The 17594-nt window shown below is 37.4% G+C and overlaps 1 protein-coding gene across 2 annotated transcripts in view; it reads right to left on the bottom strand.

Annotated features, from left to right (window-relative positions):
- SUPT3H (SPT3 homolog, SAGA and STAGA complex component) overlaps nt 1-17594 on the bottom strand; it is a 393577-nt gene that overhangs the window by 147643 nt on the left and 228340 nt on the right. For both annotated transcript variants that reach the window (XM_045573190.1, XM_045573189.1), the window contains exon 4: nt 1853-1939. In XM_045573190.1, coding sequence (XP_045429146.1) covers nt 1853-1939 — 87 coding nt within the window. The remainder of the gene's footprint in view (nt 1-1852; nt 1940-17594) is intronic.

Below are 17594 nucleotides of genomic sequence, written 5' to 3'. Positions count from 1 at the left end.
TAAAGTACCTATGTTACAGGATTATTGTGAGGAATAAATAAACTGCCTAGTATAATACGTAAAACATAGACAGTCAATAAATACTGCTTTAAATAAACTGAAATCATGAAAAGAAAAAAAACAGGTCTTTCACTATCCTTTTCTCTTTGCTGATTTTGTTCAGTACTTTAAATTGCATTTTGTCTTATATCATTCCTGAAAACTACTTTAAATTCTGTTCAGAAAATATCATCATATAAATAAAAGTATTATTTTAAGGAGAAAGAACAATGGCAACTATAACATTATAGCTATGTTCTCAAGTGCTAAAATGATTCTGGTTATTAGTCCCATTGGGCAGTAAAGGGCATTGTCAATTAGTGTACGATCCTGAAGTTTCAATAGGATTTTAAATTTTACTTTCCCCAAAGGCAGGAAAATGTGCCAATGTGGACTTTGTGTGTGTGTGCTGGCCTCTTCACCTCCGTCAGTGAAAAGGAAAACTTGACTAGATACATTCTGCTAACTCCCTCTTCCTAGATGCCTTCATAGGGAATCCTGGCTCTGGGCCCTCATTTCTGCCAACAGCACCTTTCGGCTCCTTTCTCCCAGGACCACTGCTATGTAAGCCTATTTTTCCTTAGTCCTCCAAGTTTAATGGTCACCAAATCCTGCCTATTTTGATTAATCACGATCTCTTTGAATTCTTCCTTCCTATCCAGTTCCAGAGCCAACACAGTAATCAGATTTTGTCTAGACTACTCAACCAGAATCCTGGTGAGTTCTTCTGTGTTTGATTCATTCTAGATATAATTGTTTTACCACAGGCAGACAACTCCACTGCAAAAAAAATTCTCCATCTTCTACATCTAATCATATAATCTTAAAATTGTGTGAGTCTTAAAGTGCTTCTTTCAATTAAATCATATTGGTTTTCTAAACTAAACTATACTTTCTTGAAAGTGAAGATATTTCTTTTATTTTCCTTTATATTCCTCAGACTAGCTAAGAGGTAATGAGCCAAAAGTTTATCCAAAAGGTCAAATGGGAAGCCTTTTGATAAAAAACAGAGCCACAAGCATACAAAAATGGTGGCAGAGGAATGGGTGAGTACAATAAAAGGCAAGAAAAAATCAGTGGAGAAATGAAATATGGGACTGACATTAGTAACAAGGCATTTTTGCTCATTTACAATGACATCTGACACAACAAACTGTGATTATAGTTTTACACGTAACTTTTTCATGAAACATATTAAAACCTTTAAATTTTATAAAATATTTTCAACTAGCTACTCATGGAAGAGAGTTATGACAAATTAGACATGTAAATACCAGTTCAGATATTTTTATAACAGTGTTCAAGAATAATAAAAGTAGATATTTAAGTATAAAAAACCCTAGACATTATGGTATATATTCATGCTAATGGAATATACATCTGGATTGATTTTCTATTTCTTATAAACTAGTGTCAAAGAATAAACTTTGTATTTTAAGGTAGAAAATTACTCTCTGTCAGCCTGTAATACTGTATAAAATTAGAAGAAAAGTAAATATGCCACTTACTTATCAGAACAGTAAATATTTAATGACTATTATGTAGCAATGAACATGTCAAAATAGGTATGTACAGATAAGTGAGAATTAGTTGTCAGCATAGTTTTACATATATGCCTTTGCCCATATTAAAAAATAAATAAGTTTTATAGTACCATTCTGTCATGTAAACTATGAAGACTAAAATACCAATTCAATAGTTATGATACCAATTTGAAAGCTATGTAAAAAGGGTATTTACCGGTAGTTTCCTCATATAAGTATAGTTAAGCACCAAACATTGCAGTTTAATTCAGCAGAACATTTTAGATTACCTTATCTTTGCGCATCAAAAACAGAAGATCTTCAGGAGATATTACCCTTGCTCCCCGGAGCTGAGAGACTTCAGCAGCTTGGTGTAACTGACAACAACAAAATTTAGGAATTTTTCTCAATATAAATTAAGTACATGGCAGTCATGATGTCTCAGGAAAGAAAAAAACACATTAAATTAAACATTTTGGGGAACAATTCAGCCATCACATTACTGTTTTTAAAAGTAAAATGTCTTACGTTTTAAGGTATAAAAAATGCAATTAAATTAACTTATAAGCCCACCTATAACTGATACAATAAACAGAAATCCTTGATTTCTTTCATGCAAAAGAAAAATCATGTGCAGCTTCCAGAAATGCATTAATACACCTGAAAATAATTTTATGAAATTGTATCCTCATATCCATGTGAGCAATGGTTTCACTCAGTATCACTAGTTGAATAAGTATATTATTAATCTGAACTCCCATGCTGGTATGATTTGAAATAGGCCCATTCAGACCTTTAAAAGATCAACAAAAACAGTAGCTGTTTCTAATATCCAAAGGAAAAAAAATAGTTTTAGTTTTGGCAAGTCTTCAGTGGGCAAAGGATTCAGTCCATAAATCATAATACGGGACTGCATTAATTTCTTTCCACACTAATCACATGCACACAAAAAGTTAACTGTATCTGGAATGCACAACACAAAACATACTGCATGAAAAGTTAGAGTCCCCATGAAATGTTCATCGGGGCCCTTATATCTACAAAGTCGGGAGTTTTCTGGAATTCAGAAGTCCTAGAAACATAATCTTACTTGAAAATGCCCCTGGAAAAGAAAAGAATGTGAAAAATGATAGTCCTATTTTTTGGCACAGGCAATCACTTTCTTATTTTGGTTAGTTAAAGGAACATAAAATACATCCAGCTGAAAAAAATAAAGATGCTGCAGAAAACTCTACAAAAATGTGCCTGTAACTTCTTTCAAACTTGATCACACTATAGTGATTGCACCAAACCAACTCTATCCAATATTACAAAAATATTTACATATAAAAGGTGTTTCTGAATGCACCGTTCTTTGAAAGGTCTAAATCTAACAGATATTACTGAGAACTAATCTTTATATAGTGACACACTATTATCTTAACAATTATAAGAAGTCAAATAGAGCATTTGTACTAAAGAAATTCTGCTTGAATGTTTAAGCGATTTTGCTAAGTAAGCTTCAAACCTTGTCTAAATACACAGACTACAAAATAGACTACAAACTCCCTATGTGTCAGCCTTCCCACTGAACTTCCTGGATACTGGTGGTTGGTATATAAACATAATTCTACCTAAATATAGAAATTTAAATTTAACTGTGAACCATTTAAAAAGAAATCTTGGGGGAAGGTTTTTTAAAAAGATGATGTATTTATTCAGAAAGATCTAAATGTTTTCAGCAGGAAAATTTAAACATTTTTTCTAAAAACTGGGAGAGTACCAGGGAAATATGTATACACATGTGTGTATTTTCCAAATAAAAACATTTCTATCAGAGTCTAAAATACATGCAATCAGTGTGAAGAAGAATATGACCTCAATGTCCATTCATCTGTACACATACAGAGAACAGGAGGCAGCGCTGTCAAGTAATACTACACAAATATCAGTAACTTTACTATGCTAAGAAAGGGTCAGGATAAGTAGATATCCCTAAACAGCTTTCCCATTAGTCAGTTATTTATCCACACTGCATCTATATGATCTGTATTTATAACAGATCTCAAAAATGTTCATTTACCAACATTAAGTGGGAAAGATGAGGAAATAAAGATGAAGAGTTAGAAATTTTATTTTTTAATTTTTAAAATATATTTGTATTGATTTCAAAGGGGGAGAGGGAGATAGAGATAAAAATATAATTGATGAGAGTGAATCATTGATCAGCTGCCTCCTGCACGCCCCTCACTGGGGATGGAGCCCACAACCCAGGCATGTGCCCTGACTAGGAATCAAACTGTGACCTCCTGGCTCAACCACTGAGCATAATGCTGGGCGAGGTAGACATTTTAAAACATCTTTTCAAAACCAGTACACAACTATTATAGAGATCAGGAATTTGTGTCTTGGTTAATTATCAGGAAATCTTTACCTTGAGTTTTCATCCACCCCATTTTCTAACTTTCCTCACCTAAGGTAGAATCCTTATTAGCACTAGTACCACTAGTTCTCACTAATATGCCATGGACTCCTGTGAAGTGAATCCTCTGGACTGAAAGCTACCATTGTGTTACTCACCAAGCCCATCTGGCCCTCATGTGACCCTTGTTTCAAATTCACCTCTCCCAAACCCTGACCTCTTCTTTTTTACTGTGAGGAGAGCAATTTAATTATCTAATTACAGTGATCACACTAAAGTGTGTATTACCCACTAGCTTACTTCTAGAAATATTTCTCTATATCTACCAGAAAGAATAAAGAAATTCCTTTTCAACAACACAAGCTTAAAACATGGGTGAGCAGCTTTGGAAATACCAAAACCAGAAACAACACCCCCCTCCCCCCAAAAAAAAACACACACAAAAAAAAATCCCCACAAAAACACAAAAAAACAACCCTCTTAATATCTTCAAGTGCTTAAAACAAAAGGTTGATTCTGTATTCTAAAAAATATCCTTCAATTTCTTAATCCTTGAAAATAAATAGAAGTTATACTTTCTTATTCACTGTAGCAAATCAGTAATTAAAATAATATGAAATAGTACATTTATACTTTTTATTGTAATAAAATTATACATTTAGTTAATTATAAAATATACAAGAAATGATAGTGTACAGAAATACTTTAAGATCAATCTAACTTCAATGTGGTCTTAAATGCGTGACTGACATATTCCCCTATATGCCTTCATTCTCATTATGTTTCTTGTTTATCTCTCTTATTTTTCTATACTTAAGCTCCAGTAATTTCAGTTTTATCTTTATGTCTTTGTGTGCTTGTGATGGTTACTTTGGTCAACCAGACATCTGGTCAAACATTATCCTGGGTGTTATTTTTGAGGATATTTCTGGATGAGGATAATATTTGAATCAGTAAAATGAATAAAACATATTGACCTCCCTAATGTGGCTGGGCCTCAACCACTCAGTGGAATACAGTCATGTACTACTTAATGGCAGAGACATATTCTAAAAAATGTATTGCTAGGAAATTTTGTTTTTGTGCAAATATAGAGTGCACTTACACAAACCTAGATAGTATAGCCCAGTACACACCTAGGCTATATGCCCTGACAGGGAATATAGCCTATTGCTCCCTGGCCACAAGTCATTATTTTATCTGTATAATATATTACTGTACTGTACTGTATAGTATATTACTGCACAAAACAACACAAGATTAAATCACCACAAGAGAAAATGGTGCAACCAAGAGATTCAGTTAACACAAGATGTATGAGGCTGCTAGCTGGTTAATATGACTTGCCATTTGACAGCAAAACTTTTTTTAAAAAATATTTTTTTATTGATTTCAGAGAGGAAGGGAGAGGGAGAGGTAGATGGAAACATCACTGATAAGAGAGAATCATTGATCAGCTGCCTCCCTACTGGGAATCGAGACTGCAACCCAGGCTTGTGCCCTGACAGGGAATCAAACCATGCCCTACACAGGTTCATAGGTTGATACCTAACCACTGAACAACACTGGTTGGACAGCAAAGCTTCTTTTTTAAAAAATAAGTAGAAAGAGTACGCTTTAAAATAATGACAGTAAACACATAAACAAGTAACATAGTCATTTATTATCAACATCAAGTGTTTTGTACTTTGTAATTGTATGCACTATGCTTTTGTACATCTGGAACCACAGGTTTATTTCCCCAGCATTACCAAATACATAACATGTTATACTATGACCTTATAACATCACTAGGTGATAGGAATTTTTCAGCTCCACTGTAATCTTATGGGACCACTATCATTGATGGTCTGTCATTGACAAAAATGTCATTAGAACAAAAAGTCTAAAAAAAGAGAGAACTTGCTTCTGCCCATCTGGAAGTAGGACATTGGTATTTTCCAGCCTTCTGACTTAAAATAAAACATCTCATTATTCTCAGGCCTTCGGACTGGATCTGGCACTACATCTCGCCTCTCCGGGGTCTTTAGCATGTCAACTACAGAACTTGGAACTTCTCAGCCTCCATAATTATATGAGCTAATCCCTCTAGCTATCTAAATGTCCACCTATCTATCTACCTACCTATCTATCTATCTATCTATCTATCTATCTATCTACCTATCTATCTATACACATATATCCTATTGGTTTTGTTTTTCTGGAGAATTTTAACTTAGAGTACTTACTAAATAAATTATGAGAAATTCTTCATTGTGGGATCCAATTTCTTCTTTAAAATATAGGCTTCAAAATAATTTTCTCAAAGAAAAAGTATCTATAATTATCTTCATACAAAATAGTGTTTATTATCAAACTAGGCACATCAATCAGTTTACAATATCTTAATTGTAGTTGTCAATAAGTTTTTTATCTCCCTCAACCAGTTACCTAACATACTCACTTCCAAACTTCCTTTTGAATTGTATCTATAGATCCAAGACTACCATTCCCAAAAGGAAATTTATAAATCTTAAATGTTGACATTCTATTTCCCCTCGATGATTTTCAGTTTTACCATCTATAATAAAAATGAATTGGGCTACATGAAGTCAATAACCCCTGCAATTTGGCTGTGTCCCACATAAATTGAGTAGAAATATTTCTATAAAGTTTTAAAAGTTTTTAAAAGTATAGCAAAATAAAAAGAGAGAGAACTCATGGACATGAATAACAGTGTGGCAGTTGTGAGGTGGGAAGAAGTGGAAGAGGGTATAGGGAGGATAAATGGTGATGGAGAATAAGTAAATAAAAGTACAACAAAATTAATTTGATAATTTAAAAATCATTAACAGCCTGAAAATATTCGTTTTTAAACATGTATGTTGCACTTTTTTCCTTTTGTTTCTGGCTAGCTTCTTGGATCTTTCCTTTTTGAGGATAAATAATACATACATACTTACATTCATACATACTAAGAGGCAGGAGTTGTTGAAAGCTGTGTCACAAAGAGGCAAGATCTTAGACTAGGTTAGTGAACTGGCCTAAGATTTGTTTGTCTTTCTATCCCTTGGTCTATCATGCACTGTTTACAAGACCAGATTCCAGGTTAGACTATGAAAGCACAGCTCTGCTTGCAACCATACTTGACAGCTATAGATAATGTCAAAGATCCTCTCTGAATCATTCCTGTTGAGTCTGGAGCAACTGGGAGTTAGGAAATCTGGACTACAGTTCTAGCTCTTCCATTAAGCAAGTGTATAACTTTAATACATTAAATAATTTTTCTAGATTTATATGTTTCTTTTTCATTTGAAATAAATAACCAATGTTTTTACTGGCTAGAAGAGATAATGATCTTATCATAGTAGTAAGTAATTATAGCTATTATTTATCTAAATTATACCAGATACTTTGTTATGAATGTTAGAAATACTTAATTCTATTTTTTAAAAATTTTCTCTCAGTTAAAATGTATGCAAAGTGTTTACTTTCTTTAAATAACCAGCTCTGTAATAATTCAGTTTTATCTTTATGTTTTGTGTAATGTTTCTAGGAGTCTGTGTAGGTTTCTCATGTTTCTGGGGTTTTCTTGTTTTTAGGGTGGTAAGGTTATATTTTTAATTTATTTATTTTCTTCCCTAAAATCAATGCAGGTGAAAGGTAAGAGCTGTTGTTTTTAACTAACATGTTTCAGGCGTCCTCAAACTTTTTAAAGTGGGGGCCAGATCACGGTCCCTCAGAGAGCTGGAGGGGCGGACTATGTGAACTACTAATTCCTACTGTAACACCTCGGCTGCGCTCACTGCCCAAAAAACCTGGCGGGCCAGATCAGACTCCTATGCGGGCCGAATGTGGCCCGTGGGCCGTAGTTTGAAGACGCCTGTTACTCAGGTGGGTGGGAGGGTGGTTATTTGTTGTTAGTTTTGTTTTTTAATGAATCTTGTTAATACTGCCCATTAGCTGTCATGCCTGGTCAGCAAATGCTTTAAATATAGAACACATTACTCAGTTGAGTTTGATTTTTTTTCCCCTTTTGTGAGAAAGGTAAATGCAGAATTGGAGAAGTTAACATGGGCATCTTGCCTGATATTAGACTAAGTACACTTTTTTCTCCCAAGGCAGACATGCGTAGGTAAGGAATATGCACCCCTGGCATAACTGTCCAGGCAACAGAAACTATCTATCTCCAAGCCCATCTTGTGGTGCTGTCTGCCTCTGGACACTTTTAAATGGGCATCGGAGCAGTGGTGCAGATCCCATCAATTAAGTGGAGAAGGGGGAACAAAGGTTTTCCCTCAAACCTTTAAACCAGGTGTTTGTTTAGGGTGGGTGTTTTTGTTTTTGTTTTTCCCCCTGTAGATTTTTACTTTAAATCATAAATGTTATACTGCCGGCCGCAGGCATGACAGGCAATGAGCAGGTGAAGAACCAATAGATAAGGGTTTAAAAACTCTGCTGGCTAGTGGACTTCTGAATGTATCACTGTGGTCCACAGAGAAGGCTGGAAAAGGTAACAAGGAGATCCTGTATCAGCTACTGCAATCTTAAAACAAAGTTGGTATCTCTTTGGAGTTTAAAATAGTTCCTAGGAGGATCCAAGATGGCTGCTCGGGTAGACACCTAACCGCAGCAGCACACAACAATTTCAATGGAATACAACTAAAATGTAGAGTGGACATCGCCCAGAGCTACAGGTAGTCGACTGACTGAAAATTCTACAACAAGAAGGAAAGAGAAAACCAGAAGGAAAATCAGAGGAGCTGAGAAAAAGCCTAAGGTACGGAGACATGCTGCACGCTCGCACGCGCGCGCAGAGAGGTCGCAGCCTCGCAGCCGGAGAGGAGGAGAGGGCTGGGTGCTGCCTGGCGTATCCTAGCAGGAAGGAAATAAAACCCCCAGCCTGCGCTGAACCCCAGAACCGGCAGCGCTGAGCCCCAGTTATGAGCCAGACCCTGGGGACCCAGGCTCCGGCGGGGGAGACGGGGCTGTGAGGTGGAATCCCAAGCGAGCAGCAAAAAGCAGGGCCCCTGGAATCGCGCGCACTTTGCACGCAGAGGACTGAATGTTGACTCTGATGCTGGATTACCCTAGCCGGAAGAAACAAAGCCTCTGGCGGCACTGAGCCTCAGTCCGGACTGCTCTGAACCCCAGTCCTGGACCAGACCCTGGAGACCCAGGCTCGGGCAGGGGGAGACGGGGCTGTGAGGCGGAATCCCAGGGGAGTGGCCAAAAGTGGAGTTCCCAGAGTCACGTGCACTGCACGCAGAGGACAGTCTGTTGACTCTGATCCTAAACTCCCCTAGCGGGGAGGAGAAAAAAAAAAGCTCCAGACTGGAGGAATGCGACAGGGAGCAGGAGCTCCTGCTGGACACCAGCCAGCCGGGCGCCGGTAGGGAGCCAGGCGACGGGGCCCCTAGGGGAGGGGGGTGCCCCTGAGCCATCGACCTCTGAGCGAAGGCAATGGAGCCAAGGCCAGGGGCTGCTTCCTGGGTGGCGCGACTCCCGGCAACAGGCTGGAGCAGCGCAGGAGCCCACGGAGAACAAAGGGGTGCCACAGGCCAACCTGCTGAGCTCCCAGGACAAGGAGGAAGAAACTAAAGTTCTCAATGTGAAGAAATCAAGTGAGAGCAAAAGATAGTAAAATTACTTAAGAAAGAATACAAAGAAGATCTTGAAAAATCAAAGACTAAGTCAGAGCTCAACTCACCAGCCAACATTGCAACATAAATGCGTTTAAAAAAAAAAAAAAAAAAAAAGGACAGAATGTTGGAACAGCGGTGGCCAGGCCTAGAGTGCCCAGGCACAAAGCAGTGGCAACCGGGCCCAGAGCAGCAACGGCCAGGCCCCAGAGCAGCAGCAGCCAGAACCAGAGCAACAACAGCCAGCACTGGAGCAGCCAGACCTGGGGCAGTGGCAGCCAGGCCTGAGGCGAAGGCAGCCAAGCCCAGGGTGGCCAGTCCAGGAACACCTAGACCTGGAGCGGCCGGGCCCGGAGAAGCCGGGCCCAGAGCAGCCGGGTTGGGAGCAGCCAGGCCCAGAACAGCAGTAGCCAAGCCCGGAGCATCCAGGCTGGGAGCGGCCAAACTCGGAGCGGCTGGGCCCGGGGCAGCCGGGTTGGGTGTGGCCAGGCCCGGAGCAGCCGGGTCGGGTGCGGCCAGGCCCGGAGCAGCGGCTGCCAGGCTGGGAGCGGCCAGGCCCGAGTGGCCGGGCCCGGAGCGGCCGGGCCAAGAGCAGCCGGGCCCAGAGCAGCTGGGTCGGGTGCGGCCAGGCCCGGAGCAGCAGCAGCCAGGTCCAGAGCAACTAGGTCAGAAGCGGCGGTGACCAGACCCGGAGCAGCTGGTTGTGGAACGAACCAGAGCAACAGAGGCCAGGCCGGGAGCAGCCAGGCCCAGAACAGCTCACTCCTCGCCTGCCCCTGCCCCACGGCTGCCTCTCAGACATGGCTGGAAACTTTTGTGGGAACTTGAGGGTCTGCTGACTCAAGTGATGAAGGCTTAGATCTGGATGTGTTGAGTTAGTATAGGGCTGGGGTGTTGATCTTTGAGTGCCTTGGGTGGGGCCTGGATGAGGCTGGTTGACCTATTTGGAAATGTCTTTTGTGTGAAATGTATCATTGGGCATGTGGTGGTATTATTGATATGAGAAAATGCTAAGTAACTGATAGTAAATAGAAAAGGGATTTACTATTGGGGAAAGGGAGGGAGGAAGAGACTGAACATAAACTGCACCTATGGATGAGGACAATGGGGGATGGGGAGGGGGTGGAGGGTGGGGTGGGAACCTGGTGGAGGGGGGAAGAAATGAGGAACCTTTGTAACAATATGAACAATAAAGATTGATTTAAAAAATAAATAAAATAAAATAAAATAAAATAGTTCCTAGCAGCTTATTTTATTTTTGTTTAATCAAATAAATGAGAGGGTTTCTTTACTTCCCATGGGGGGAAAAAAATAAAATGCATGTAACATTAAAAATCAAATAATACTTTTGATACTAATAAATGCCAATTCGACCGGATAGACTAGGACTTCTTCTGGACATCCTTCTGGACAAAGCCATGATGATGGGGGCCATGGCAGAGGCAGTTAGGGGCAATCAGGCAGCAGGAGAGAGCAGTTAAGGGTGATCAGGCCAGCAGGGGAGGGCATTTAGGGGGTGATCAGTCCAGCAAGGGGGAGCAGTTAGAGGAGCAGATAAAACCATTAATGCTGATCACTACCGACAACAAATAATCAATTTGAACCACGCTTTCATTGTGAAATGACCAGAATGTGCCAGAAGACACATCAAAGTAATTTTGCTTCATGATAATGCAGCATCACACACTTCAAAACCAGTTAAAGACACGTTCAAAGATCTTGCTGGGAAGTATGATCCCATTTGCCTTATTCACCAGACTTTGTTCCTTCAGATTACCACTTGTTCTGATTGATGGCACATGTACTTTTTGAGCAGTACTTCAAAACATATGAAGAAATGAAAAATTAGGTCTCTGAATGGTTTGCTTCAAAAGAAGAAAAGTTCTATTGGGATGGTAACCACAAATTACCTGAAAGATGGGGAAATGTATAGTTAGCAATGGATGGTACTTTGAATAAAACACTTTTGATGTTTCTCTTGAAATTATCGTGTTTTCTTTGATTACAAAATCCGCTATTAATAACCCGTACACATAGTAATTCTGATATTCAGGTTCCAATGCTTCTTTTCTCTCAGATCTGTTAAGCTGTTACCATTTCTATCCACTTTTAAGCTTTCATAAATTTTTTATATCTCTCATCTGATATTTTGTCCTCTCTCGTTTTGTCTTTGTAAGTTCATACCTTTTAAAATTATTATATTGTCATTTAGTGGGGTTTTAAGAAAGTCTTAATAAGGACATATCACCCATATTTAAACAGCAGCTGATACTCCTTTCATGCTAACATTTATTGAATGTACTGTCCTATGCTTCGTGATTTCTACATATTATCTCATTTAACCATCACAGCAAACTATGAGAGATGTTTAGGTACACAAAACTGGAACTGAATAATAAATGTCTAAAACCAAGCCATTCATCTTTCTCCCCAAGATTAATTTCTCATTCAGAATAGAAGAAAGTAAAATCACTAAATCAAGCCTTACATCGCACAGAAAAGTCCAACCACAAAAACATTTATTTGCCTTTCAAAACATTTTCATTGCTGGCAAATAAATGGTTGCCAAAAAGGTTTGGATCAAAACATTCAAGCCAATTGCTTCATGCAAACCCAGCTTAAGGACTGAGAACTAAACAAATGTTTGATGACTGGACTTCCACTCTCTTAGACATTTGAAACATAAACAAGTATATAAATTGATAAAAGATGTGCCTAACTTTTTAGAGTTTCATTTTAACTCTTCTTTTTTTTAGAATAGTAAGTCAAACACAGTTAAGTCAAGTTTTTAAAAAATATGATAAGGCTATAATTATCAGTATCTCATGCCTCAAAAATCCATATTTATATATAAAAGAATTACCAGCCACAATCAATATAAGCCTGCAAAGCTTAAAAACTTCCAATAAACAATGACTGCATTATTGTATAAGAACAACAACCTTGACAAGGAACTAATTCTTTGGTTACTCTTATTTAAATGTGAAATTAGTTGAACAACCACCATTTGAAAGTTTTCTTTTAAAGTATTCTGCATGTAAGTTATTCATAAGCAACTTTCAAATCTAAACACATCAGGTTTTGAAAGCAAGCAAAAGGATATTTGGGGAAAATTTTAAAGTTGAAATTAAATTTATATACTAGATTACAGCTTAAATGATATACCTTAATTTATTTACTATACTAAACTATATTATAGTTTAAACACTATAATATTAATTAACCATAGTTAATACTATTAATACTACTAATATTAAAACTATTTACTTTTTAACTATTAAAACTAAAATACTACTTAACTATTTAAGCTAAAATACAATTAAAATTATAGAAAGATGTCAGCATATCTTGAATTTATTCATCATTATATGCAGCTATTTTTCTGTTACTCATAACTAAAAATGATAGTTTAGAAGTCCAAAAATGCATTTCAGTTGCATTTTTTAAAATTTTAGAAGCATAAAGTTTTTTTTTTTTTCTTTTGAAGCATAACATTTTCTAGTAGCCTACGAAATAGGTACTTTCCTTGTCCATATTTAATAATATCTCTTTTTCCTCTTTTGTTTTTTGACATCTTTGTGCTTCCAACCATGTTCTCTTCTCACATTCTGTGAGAGTTGCAGCCATTACTTATTTCTCCACAGGACTTAAATCTAACAGATAAAAGACTGAGCTGATTACTGTTCTTTGGAACACTGCCTAATTTTTCATAAGATAATCTGACTTCATTTCATCCTAAAATGTTTAGGAATAAACATAGGTTTTATACTATATTTTCACGGTTACATGAGGGTATATAAGGCACTGAATTACACCAGACCACACACAAACCAATATAATGATTAGAAAAATTATCAAATACAAAGAATAAAATAATTCTAAAGAATAATGATGAGGAATGGGGAAAACTGATTTCTAATTTTATCTATATTACTATCACCCTTGTTCTAGCAAAAGCATTTTTATACATTTTTTGTTTAGAAAATACATGGAGAAAGTAACAATTTTAGAATTTTAGAATGGCAGTTTCTGATGCTGGATCTTTGAGCCTGACCCAGACACAAGGAGGGCATGGGCATTTCTTCAGTTAGCGCCAAGCATCCTGAGGCGTGTTCCAGAGCATTTAAATTACCTCCATTTTATGGTCTAACTAACTCGGCAAATTATCTGCATATATTGCACTATACAAATTGATTTCATGAGTAGTTTAATAAAAAAAAATCTTTAAATGATCATTACTTTAAGAAGTTTCCAAAACCATCCTAACTTTTTCCCTCTCATAAAAATTTTTAAAATACCTATATATAGGGTGTCTCAAAAAATATATACCCAGCCAAAACCGGTTTGGCTCAGTGGATAGAACGTTGGCCTGAGGACTGAAAGGTCCCAGGTTTGATTCAGGTAGGGGGCTTGTACCTTGGTTTCGGGCACATCCCCAGTAGGGGGTGTGCAAGAGGCAGCTGATCAATGTTTCTCTCACATCGATGTTTCTAACTCTATCCCTCTCTCTTCCTCTCTGTAAAAAATCAATAAAATATATTTTAAAAAAATACATATATACACCCACACTTTGAATAATTATAAAGGCAGTGCTTGTTAAAATACATTTCATTTTCAAAATTGAGCTATCAGTTGTTAAAGTGAGTATACATTTTTGGGGAACACCCTGTATATCTGTATGTATATATATATACATTCATACACATATGTATATGTCACTAGAATCACTTCCTTACAAGTTTTAAGAAAGTAAACACTCACTTAAAGGTTAAAGTACATGAGTTTCTTTTGATAAAGAACTAATAGCTTCTTTAATCATTTCTCATGTAGAATCACCTCAAGATAAAGTATAAAGCATGGCTTAGTGTGAATATATTTTTTAAGATATAGATTTGAACAGAATAGTTTAGCTGCTATTTCTGGCCCCCAGTTTCTTCACTTGGGAACTAAAGAAAGGTGGACATCAAATGAGCTCCAAAGGTCCTTTCAGCTTCTACATTCTGATTCCTGTATTTAACCCTAGGCATAGTTTACTTTTGGCTCCAAAATTAATCACATATATGAGAGAAGAAATAAAAAGAAGAATCACAAGAAAAGATAGTACAACTTAGTGAGATGCAGATGGGAGTTAATTTTCAAAGGAAAATCTACTTAGCTATACCAGTGAAAACAGCCACAAATCCTATTTATCATTCATATGTTATTGTACCCCAGTGTTTACCATGGTACACAAATCAGCAGGTGATATAGTTAATTATTCCAATATCCTACCAAATAGTTCGTTACATTTGAAAGCCAAAGACAGTTGCAAAATGGGATTAAAGTGATGCAATTATTAATGCACAGAAGAGGTTGGTGCCTATCCTTTTCCAAGTTTCCCTATGCTTTTATAATCTATTGAACAGAGATAATTTGTATATACTTTCCCCTCAGTTGTCAGAGAAAGTTACCCTTATTCAAATTCTGTATCCAAATCAATGCTGTATATAGTATTTGTCAAATTAGATGTAGTATATGTAAAGCTAAATGAAAAGTTAGGTTTCTAAGGCTCACATGTCAATCCTATATTCCACTTATGAATTCAAAAGGTTACTAAAGGTGTTCAAAATATAGTACAAATCTTCTTACACTCACAGGTCTCTGTGAAGATCAAATGAAATAATGTGGTGTAGGCAGCAGAAAAATTAGAAAACACTATAAAAACATACGGTATTGCCAGGGATGACTCATTCTTGGTTAGTAATAGCAGTCTATATAAGGAAAGGGGCCCTGCCAGTGTGGCTCAGTGGTTGAACATCAAGGTTTGATTCCAGGTCAGAGCACAGGCCCTGGTTGTGGGCTCGATCCCCAATGTGGGGTGTGCAGGAGGCAGCTGATAAATAATTCTCTCTTATCATTGATATTTCCATTTCTCTCTCCCTGTCCTTCTCTCTGAAAAAAAATAAAAATATGTTTTAAAAAATTAAAAAAAAAAAAGGGAAAAGAGTTTACTATAATTTAGTAAGCAGAGGAAATGTTTTAGATTTGTTACTAATGCCAAGACCACGACTATTGGAGCCCCTGGGTGGGCATCCATTAATGCGGGGGTTCTTGTCCCAACATAATGAAGGGTTCAGCAATCTGGAGAAAGGGCAGATGCATCGATGATTAAGAAGGCGTTCAAAGACAAAAGATAGTTTTGAAAGGCATTGGAGGTCAGAGGAGCTTCAGCTAAAGTAGCTAAAGACTAACCCTTGACTTAAGATCCCGTGCTTTTTATTAACACAATTTGTCCTAAGGCAAGTTGGAGATAATACACTTCAAAGGGTAGGGTTCCAAAGGGTAGGGTTTACAGAAGCATTGTCAGATTGGGGAATAGCCTACAGCTGTTCAGGTGTTTGGCCAACAAGAGACAATGAAATACCCTGAGCTGTCTGGCAGCAAGTGATTATCATATTCAGGTTTTGGGGAAGTGCCTTTCCAGCCATTCCAACAGGTAAACTACATATGTGTGGCTTAGCTCTTGTTGAGCCCTCCAAGCTTCACCAACCTTTTGATGAAACTCTTGTAATTATGACATATTAAAATTGGTTCCCGGGACAGGACATTCTTGAGATTCATTCACACCAAAATAAATTGTACAACCACCCAACAATACTGACAGTCTCATTCTGAGAAAGAAGACCTAGCCTATATTCTTTGAGAGTGCATCTGAGGTGTCATACCTCCCTGGAGTCTCCTCTAATGCAAGCACATATCAAATATCACCTCCTTTCCATTGTGTTTCCTGGGGACCTTGTATGTAACTTCAGCCAGCTTACCACTTACCACCCTCTTTTGTTGTTTGTGGGTTTTTTAAATATATATTTTTATTGATTTCAGAGAGGAAGGGAGAGGGAGAGAAAGAGAATCATTGATCGGTTGCCTCTTGCACGCCCTCTACTGGGGATCAAGCCTGTAACCCAAGCATGTGCCCCTGACTGGAATTGAATCTGGGACCTTTCAGTACACAGGCTGATGCTCTGTCCACTGAGCCAAACCATCTAGGGCTCACCACCCTATTTGGTAAAGATATCTTTACAATAAGGCTTCCATTCCAAAATGCAAATTTTCAATGTGTGCCAGAAAGAAGTGAAATGGTAGCTAAGCCATTTGGCAGGAGTCACATAAGATAAGAAACTGTATGACTGGTACTTGGAAATAGGCACAGAGACTGCAGGAGAAGGATGAGCACTGTTGGAGCCTAGTATGGGCTCTGTGCGAATGCAGCCAGTAACTAAACATACAAACAAAGAAAGAAATACAGGAGTTATAGCAGTTGTCTTGCAGGGATATTAAAAAGAACAACTGAGGGAGAAAAAATAAAGAAAAAAGATGATGCCTAAAACATAATATCTGCCCGACAATATTGATTTTTTACTTCTTCGTGTGAATTTTTAGGGCAGTGGTATTGCTAAAAGAGAAGCTACATATAGCAAATCTTCAGACCCTAGTCTTATAGGTGAGGATAGAGTGAAGTAAGCAAGCATGGTGGCTAAAAAAAATCACATTTTAAACTGAACACTAGACTCTGATTTGTTTGATATATATATTTATTGAGCACCTTGTAGAGTCGAATCACTGGGCTCAGTCTAGAACATAGTTTATAAATTGTGCTTATTTTTTAGGTAAGATGTGCAATAAATGACAGTAGGCATTATGATTATTATAAAAAATATATTTTAATAAGTTAAACACATTTATGTTGAAAATCAAATAAGTTTTATACTAGTATTCAATAAATAGGAAACAAGCACTATAATTTATATGCTATGATGAAGAATAACACCTTTGCAAATGTTCTACAAGAAAACCACAGGCTACCTTAAGGTTACTAATCTGAAAAGAAAGTCAAAGACATTATTACTACAGATCACTTAAAATGTTTAATGAAAATATGCTTACGCACCTCATGCTAGTTCAATTATATTTTAGCCATGATGAATTTCTACCTTAAAGGTAAATCAAATTGTGCCTTCTAGTCTCTAACCA

This window comes from Pipistrellus kuhlii, unplaced genomic scaffold, assembly GCF_014108245.1.
Source record: "Pipistrellus kuhlii isolate mPipKuh1 unplaced genomic scaffold, mPipKuh1.p scaffold_m20_p_5, whole genome shotgun sequence".
Lineage (NCBI taxonomy): Eukaryota > Metazoa > Chordata > Mammalia > Chiroptera > Vespertilionidae > Pipistrellus > Pipistrellus kuhlii.
The sequence above is the reverse complement of the archived record's forward strand: the minus strand, read 5'-3'. Positions and strand labels throughout refer to the sequence as shown.